This window comes from Aphis gossypii, unplaced genomic scaffold (assembly GCF_020184175.1).
Source record: "Aphis gossypii isolate Hap1 unplaced genomic scaffold, ASM2018417v2 Contig00674, whole genome shotgun sequence".
NCBI classification, from domain to species: domain Eukaryota; kingdom Metazoa; phylum Arthropoda; class Insecta; order Hemiptera; family Aphididae; genus Aphis; species Aphis gossypii.
Window position 1 is genome coordinate 19,326 of NW_026083222.1, and position 8,587 is coordinate 27,912.

The 8,587-nt window shown below is 32.5% G+C and overlaps 1 protein-coding gene across 1 annotated transcript; it reads left to right on the plus strand.

Annotated features, from left to right (window-relative positions):
- Positions 1-6,040: 6,040 nt before the first annotated feature.
- LOC114131952 (uncharacterized) lies at positions 6,041-8,070 on the plus strand. The gene is made up of 2 exons (XM_050209966.1): positions 6,041-7,595; positions 7,814-8,070. The coding sequence occupies exons 1-2, from the start codon at positions 6,041-6,043 to the stop codon at positions 8,068-8,070; spliced, it is 1,812 nt and encodes a 603-aa protein (XP_050065923.1).
- Positions 8,071-8,587: the final 517 nt, after the last annotated feature.

The window sequence follows — 8,587 nt, forward strand, 5'->3', positions numbered from 1 at the left end:
GAACAAGCTTGTTCTCAGTGCTAATGACGATAAAAGATATATAATGAATGATGGGATAAATACATTGGTTATGGTCATTACAAACTCACAAAATAATTTAATTAAAAACTTAATGATTCAACAATCAGTAGGTATATACAGCGTTATTTAGTGAAATATTATACAAAATTCAACAGCTTTATTATTTTTTATTGAATAAATTTACTACTAGGAGTGGTATTATACAACAGTATTATTATTTTTCATTGAATAAATTTATCAGTATATAGCGCTTTCTGTTTATATCAATTGTGGATATATTAAGTTTTTAAAAATAGACTACGGAGTACTAGGGAAGCATGTGAAATAATTAATTTTACTTGATAAAAAATTTGTATATATTTTTTTTTATTATAAAAATGTGTCATACATTTAAAAAAAAAAATCTTTATTTTAAAATATCTGATGATGTTATCCACGAATTTTGACTCGAATCAAAAAAAAAAATTGTATTATATGTGTTTTTCGACGTAGATAACAGAAAAAATACCTAAAAAATTCTAATTGTTATATTTTCCTGAAAAACCAAGATTTTCAGATTGTTGCAAATATGCAACATCGTGCATTAATAAATACTCAAATAACAATATTTAAAATTTTAACATAATTATACTTTATTCATGTATTTCTTTTACATTAAATAGGTACTAAAGTATCATATTTTATTAATAATTTACTATTGAAACCTTATCATAGTATCACTTTTCTTAAAATAATTATATTTTATACTTTTAGATTATTAATTATAATATAATAGTTACATTTTTAATATTTATTTTATATGATAATCGGTAAAACAAACACCTTTTGATTTTACGCATAAATAAACTTTACATTTATTGCACTGATAATTTGTATAGCCTTTACAATTTGGAAACTTGCAACGTCCTTTTTTTTCATTATAATTTATAAAATGTCCTATGTTGTCAGTTCTTACATCTTGAGTGGGCCTTGGGGTTGGTCTAGTTCTGTTTTGTTTTTTAATGTTACTCTCTAATGACGGACGGCCTCTAGTTGGTGTTTGCACAATACCTGTTCTCGTAAGAGTAAACGCTAAACTTTTTCGCCAGTCGGCTAATGTATATTTACTGGGTTTTCCAAGCTGAGATAGCGATCTTTTATATAGGAGCCAAGAATTTACAATAGATGTATCAATCAAATGGTAAAAAATTCGCATGTACCACTTTCTTGACCTCATACGAACTTTATATCACCCAATGAGACTATCTAAAAGATCGACTAATCCCATAAATCTATTGTATTCTTTGATTACTGTAGGACAATCAATATTAATTGTTTTTTTTAATTTTTTATCAAATCTATTGGCAGTCAGCATTGGTAATGATCCACAATAAGTTGATAATAAATTTACTTGTTTATTGTCTTTCCATGAAGTCACACACATGGGCGTATTTTCAAAAACGGTAAAATATTCATACGATTTTCCGCGTACATCTTTTTTAATTATTTGATCGCTAGGTATTTTATTGTTGGGTAATCGGTCTTTCCGGACTGTCCCTAGACACAAAATTCCATTTTTGTGCAAATAGGCAGCTAGTGGAATACTTGTATAAAAATTGTCAAAATATATTCTATGATTTTTATGGCGTGGAACATTTCTAGTAAGACGTACAACTATGTTAGAACTAGCACCGAGATCTGGTTCATTTGGCGATCTAAATCGTTGATCATTTTCTTGTCCCGAATAAATTTCGAATTGATATGAAAAACCTTTTGAGTTACACAATACGAAAAATTCAAAACCCCATTTATGGGGTTTTGCAGGCATATACTTCTTTAAATAACTTCTCGCTTTTGTAGCGCAAAGCTGCTCATCAAGTGACAAGTCTCTTCAAGGCCGCCCGCAGAAATTTTTCTCGGGGGGGCCAGCGAAAAAACAATACACTTATCATAAATTCTATTTTTTATTTTTTTTATATTTAAACAAATTATCCTAAAGAGCGGGGGGGGCGTGGCTCCCCCTGCCCCCCCCTGCGGGCGGCCTTGAGTCTCTTGTATAAGGAATCGAGTTAAATTTATTATTTAAATGATCAATAAGGGGACGTATTTTATATAATCTATCATAATGTACTAGTATATTATCTTTTTCTAACATTTTGCTATTGTCATTAAAATGAAGAAATCTACGTATTTCTTCGAATCTTTTTTGACTTAAAGAATTATATACATGAGAAAGCCCTAAATGTTCGCCCCAGTAGTCTCGAACATTTGGCACTACACAAACCGAGTTATAAATAAGAATACCAATAAATCTCTTGAGCTCATCTATAGTAACTGAAAAGTTTTTATTAATGTCTATTTGTGCAGCAAAGAGATCACTTTCAGTTTTAATTTTACTTAAAAGTTCGTCATTAAAAAAATATGTAAAAAACTGATAAGGTGTTGTAAGTTCTACAATATTTTTTGGCAATAAATTTTCATCGTGGGTGATAAGTTGAGGTTCATAAACTAAGTTACCTTTCTTCCATTTTAATTTTTTAAATTCTTCTGTTTTTTGTTTTTTTGGTGCAGGATTTTGTACAGTTATTTCTATTAGTTTACGTGAAAATTTAGGACGAAGCGTTTTAGATTTAACCGATTGTATTACAGTAGGACTAGAACTGGTGGTCAATGACCACTGGTCATATTATATGTATTACTTTTTGTAGATGCATCTATAAAAGTATTGGAGGAAAAGGTACCTGGTTCACAAACATCTATACTCACAACCTCATTATTAAATAACTGTGTTTGAGTGTTATTGAAACATTCATCGTTAGGAATAGTTATATACTCACCTTCGTCGTCAAAAACAATCGGTAAACTATCAATATCAATCTCAATATCAGGTTCAAAATTATCATTAATATCATTGTCATTATGATTAATTTCATTTTCATTATTGAAAATTTCATTTTCGTCATCAGAACATTCAATATCGTCATCACTTTCATCCCAATTGGCAACTAAATGGCCAATTTCTGTATCACTCAAAAATCTACTCATGTCTAATAAAAAAAAAGTTCGTACGCAATGTTGCAAATAAGCAACAATCTTAAATTAGACTTAAAGTCAACTATAAAACAGTTTTATTAAACGGCACCAATTACAATATTAATATATACGTTTAGAATAATATAAAACAACTTTTTTTATGGTCATAGCATAATATTTATGGAAGATATAACAATATCAAAATCACTATCTCATGTAAATAACAGATATCAAGTGTTATCATTTTCAATCAATAAATACAGTCGATAATGTGTCAATCAGATGTTATAATTATTTTTTACATATAGAATAGTAGTTAATACATCCGCTAGATGTCGATAGTGATGTAAAATAAGAAAAATCAGGTTACGAATAATGAAAAAAAGATTGTTGCAAATAAGCAACACGGCGCATTGAAGGGTTAACGAACATTTTATTCCCAACTTTTTTTATAATACGTTCAACGAGGAAAGTGTCTGGAAAATCAGTTAATTTTATTTCCTGCTCGTAAAAACCACCTAAGATTATATTGTCTGATCCATCATTTAGTTGATAAGTTACAGGATTTGTCTGCAAATCTTTTGAACACAACATATGGATTATTTTTATCAATAAAGCAAACAGTTTCCCTTAAGGATGTTAAGAAATGTAGACGTTTTTGTAAGTGAGGACTAAATAGTACTGGAACTCCTCTTCCACGTTTCCCTCTAATGACTATACGTTTAAAACTTTTGGTTAGTTCTAATTCTACTGGAGATAAGGCGTTTAGTACTTCTTCTTGAGAAATTTCAGAAAACGAATTATTGTAAGTGTCAAGAAGAATTCTTTGTACTTCTCCTGACCGCCGACGGTTTAATAAAACAATTTGTGCCAAAGTGCTTTCTTGTAGTTCAAGATATGCTTGTAAATTATTGTGGTTTAATTTTAATTTTTCATAAGAGTCCTTTTCTACATTTACAATATAATCTCTGAATAATTTTATATCTGATGTAAGTGGTAAAATGGCTGGTTTGTTCCATTTTTTTTTTGTAAATATCCTTGGTAGCATTAGTTGATATTTCAAAGGACCACTGTTTTTCAATCATATACTTTATACTATTTAACGCGTTTTTTTCATTTGAATACATATATAGGCCATCACTTTCTTTTAATAAAATAAACTCAGCAATTTCACAGCATTGCTTCAATGATTGCCCGATTTTTAAAACTACAGACGGAGATCCGAAGCTATCTTTTTTGTCATTGTATTGTGCAACTTGTTTAGCACTCTTAATTAATATTGTTCGGTACGTAGTCTTATAAAAATAAGATAAGACAGATTTTCGGCGATCATATCGCACGGGTTCAAATCGTCAGTATATACGTAACCGGCGTAACGGGCATATTCGGCCACATTTAACGCAATATTGTTGTAAAATAAACGTATAATTTTTAAACGCTAAAAATCGTGTTGTGATTCAAATCCATGTTTCACATTACGTAATATGGTCCTTCGAAACGGATTAAATATTAAATAACAATTATTGTTGCTCCTAAAGTTTTAAATATTATATTATAGTTTAGTGCGAACGTCGATGTTGTTACGTATTACTCCATAGTCTATATAGTATATCGTATTTTTATTAATCATTTTTTTTTTTATTTTTTTATCGAACTAGTTTATTTATTTATATTCTTCACGTATGTTCGGCGTATCGAATACGTGAACGCGAAACTAGTGTTCTACAAATTTCTATAATTTATAATTTCTTTCTCGTGTATTTTCGACAATATCGGTATCGAATACACGAACGCGATTGCGAAATTAAGTTGTTATATAAATAACTAACCTTATTACCTCGCGAGTACTAACCAGAAGTTAAGAAGTCATCTGAACAAGCCTAATTGCAGCAAATATTCAAGTCGTCATCAGGTAAAAGTTTGCCAATTTATATTTATTTCCGCTTAGGCTTTTCCCTCATTATTTCCTATATATCGTCTACGTACAAAAACGTATAGTTCTATGTCACAAAAATAGCAGTTTGGGCATTTCTACCAATTAAAGTCTCCACAACAATTGTTAAAACAGACCATAATCTCAGCTTTCATCCAAGGTCACTGCAATCTGATCGACTACATCGGTATACCGAGCATTAATATTTGCATCATTGTTCGGCTATACACTATAATATCGTATTATCGCTTATCGTTCATACCGAAACGTAATGAACGATTTAGCAGTGCTCGTTACACAGCGAGGCCAAATTAAGGCCCAATTAACGCGCTTCGCAAGTTATCTACGAGATAACAGTGGTCAGAACAACGATATTGATCAAGTTCAATTGAGGTCCGAAAAAGCAAAACAAACATGGGAAGAATTCCAAAGAGTACAGATACAAATAGAAGAAGAGAATGGTGTAAATGAAGAAACAGAAAAATATCGATCTGACTTTGAAAATTTATATTTTGAAAGTATGGCGAAGTGTAAAAGGTTTGTAAAAGCGACAGACTGTGCTTCAATTGTGGACTCAGATAGTACAGAAAATAGTGCACGCGTGTCTTCAAAAATAAGCGAAATGACCAACCAAGCGTTTGTAAAATTAGCTGCGCTTCAGATACCGCAATTTTCTGGAGCATATACAGATTGGGCGTCATTTCATGATATTTTCTCGGCATTGGTTCACAAAAATGAGGCGCTAAGCGATATCCAAAAGTTTTTTTACTTGCGCTCGTCGTTATCAGGGGACGCCGAAAACGTAATAAATTGTCTGCAAACTACGGCCGATAATTATAAAGTGGCGTGGGAAAGTTTAACAGAGCTTTACGACAACAAAAAGGTTTTAATACAAGTACACACACAATCCATATTCGATTTGGAGCCAATTAAAAAAGAATCTTTTTATCAATTGCGCCGATTAGTAGACGCGTTAATAGGACACATGAAAGCATTAGAAACATTTGAGAAAACCCAAAACAGTGGGGATCATTATTAATGCATTTAATAGTATCTAAATTAAATGCAAGAACAATGAGAGAATGGGAAGTCACATCGTCCAAAACAGAAGTTTCCAACATTTCAAATCTTACCGACTTTTTACAATCAAGATTTCGAGTATTAGAGGCAGTGGAAACGTCTCAACAAATCAATGCATTAACATTTGAAAACAATAATCGCAAAACAAATGCGAACAAAAGGATCAAATCGAACGTGTTCGCCACCACCAGCGAAGTAAAATGTTATTCTTGTAAACAAGCACACACAATATATCGTTGCCCATCACTCCTCGGTTTGACGATTTCGGATCGCATAAAAAGAGTAATTGAATTAAAATTATGCAAAATATGTTTAAGGCCACATAATGATGGTGATAAGTGTCAATCAAGACGATGTACACTATGTTCGCGCCCGCATAATAGCCTATTGCATCTATCCCGTACCGATAAACCTGTCAGACAAGTCGCGTCGCATAGCGAGGTCAATGACCGCGACGACGAAAAAGATGACAAAAATAGTAACGCTCCGATCGTATCGGTGAGTGCGTATGCGTATCGTAAAGGTAACGACGGTCAAATTTTACTATCAACGGCAACCGTGATGGTTTATAATAGCAATCGTCAACCGACATATTGTCGTGTACTGTTGGACAGCGGGTCACAACATAATCTCATAACAGAAGCACTGGCACAACAATTAAGACTAAAACGCACAAGAACGTCATGTGCTGTTATCGGTATTAACGAATCTACGCATTCCGCATCTCATATAGTAAATACGAATATAAAATCACGCGTAACAAATTATTTATCGAATTTAGATTTTTATGTTTTACCTAAATTAACTACAAATTTACCATCAATTCCCGTCGTAACATCAAATCTTAAATTACCTGCAGGGCTGGCGCTAGCAGACCCCACATTCGGCACACCACAAGCGATCGACATTATATTAGGTGCCGAAATATTTTTCGATTTAATTATTAATGAACAATTGCGTCCAATACCTAACGGACCAGTTTTACAGAATACACGATTAGGATGGATTATTTCCGGTCCGGTACCGCACTCGATAGTTCGAAATACGAACGCTAGTATATCGCTATTCGCACATACTTCACCAAACTTACAAACACTCGAAGACCAAATGGCTGCATTTTGGCGTCTTGAAGAAATAGCACCCGGTCAATCATATACCACGGAAGAACGTGCGTGCAAACAGCACTTCGAAAAACACGTCCAACGCGACGATAACGGACGTTTCGTTGTTGTATTACCATTTAAGAAGGCGCTTAAGTTAGGAAACTCATATGAGAGAGCTTTACGTAGATTTCTGTCGTTAGAAAGGCGTTTGCAAGCGGACACAGACTTAAAAAACGACTACGTCAAATTTATGAACGAATATATCGAGCTTGGGCACATGTCAATTGCGAACACGAATCCAGATGCCTCAATGACAGATCGCCATTATTACCTACCGCATCATGCCGTATTGAAAGAGAGCAGCACGAGTACCAAATTGCGGGTAGTATTCGACGCGTCGGCGAAAACAGACGCTAATATTAGCTTAAATGACGTACTATTGAAAGGTCCGTGTATACAGGAGGAACTTGTATCTATAATGGCTCGATTTCGAACGCATAAGTATTCCATTAGTGCAGATATAAAAAAATGTATAGACAAATTTGGGTCACTGAAAGCCAGCACGATTATCAGCGTATCTTATGGCGTGAAAACCCCGGCCAGCCTTTAAGTACGTATTGCTTGAAAACAGTGACATATGGCGTAATTACCGCGTCCTATCTAGCTACGGCGTGTTTAAATAAACTATCGAATGATGAAGCTGTCCGATATCCCGAAGCCTGTCGTGCCTTAAATCAAGATTTTTATGTTGACGACTTTCTTGGTGGCGCAGCATCATTATCTGAAGCATTGAAATTACGCGACGATTTGATAACAGTTTTAAAAGGGGCTCTTATGGAATTATGCAAATGGTCCAGTAACGATTATAGACTATTAAAAGACGTTAATGGTACAAATTCAGGTGTTACCACAGATATATAAAAATACTAGATAGACGACTCCCTATTCCTACAATGTAAAAATTATGAAGCCTACAAAATGGCGGAAATTCTCTTATCTAAGAGGTGAATGTTTACAAAATATATATTATGATAAAGTGATAAACCGTAATAATGTTATGGCGGGAAACAAAACTATTAAAAATGTATTAATATTTAATTATAATAAATATAATTATTATCTTAAATTCTATTATTATTTTAGTTAATTAATAATAACATTAATAATATTATTTATTATAATAAACGAGAAATACAATGCAGATAAACATGTTTAATAAAAAAGTTTAAAGCTTATCCAATACACACATGCTTGAATTTGGTTGATCTGAGTTCATTTAATAAAATAACTAAATATAAAAATAAACGTTTATGTTCCTAAGTCATACTACAACATAATAATGTAAACAAAGAGAAAGAACAAATAATTTAATTTAATATAAAAGAAAATAAACTAGGTGAAGGCTGGAATTTACTTGTATTAACTCTAAACATAGGGT

Bases quoted from the DNA above. Each gene is read 5' to 3' on its own strand.
- LOC114131952 (XM_050209966.1), top strand. From the start codon at position 6,041: ATGAGAGAATGGGAAGTCACATCGTCCAAAACAGAAGTTTCCAACATT. The intron at 7,596-7,813 runs GTCCGTGTATAC...CGTCCTATCTAG, and splicing joins AAATGACGTACTATTGAAAG to CTACGGCGTGTTTAAATAAA.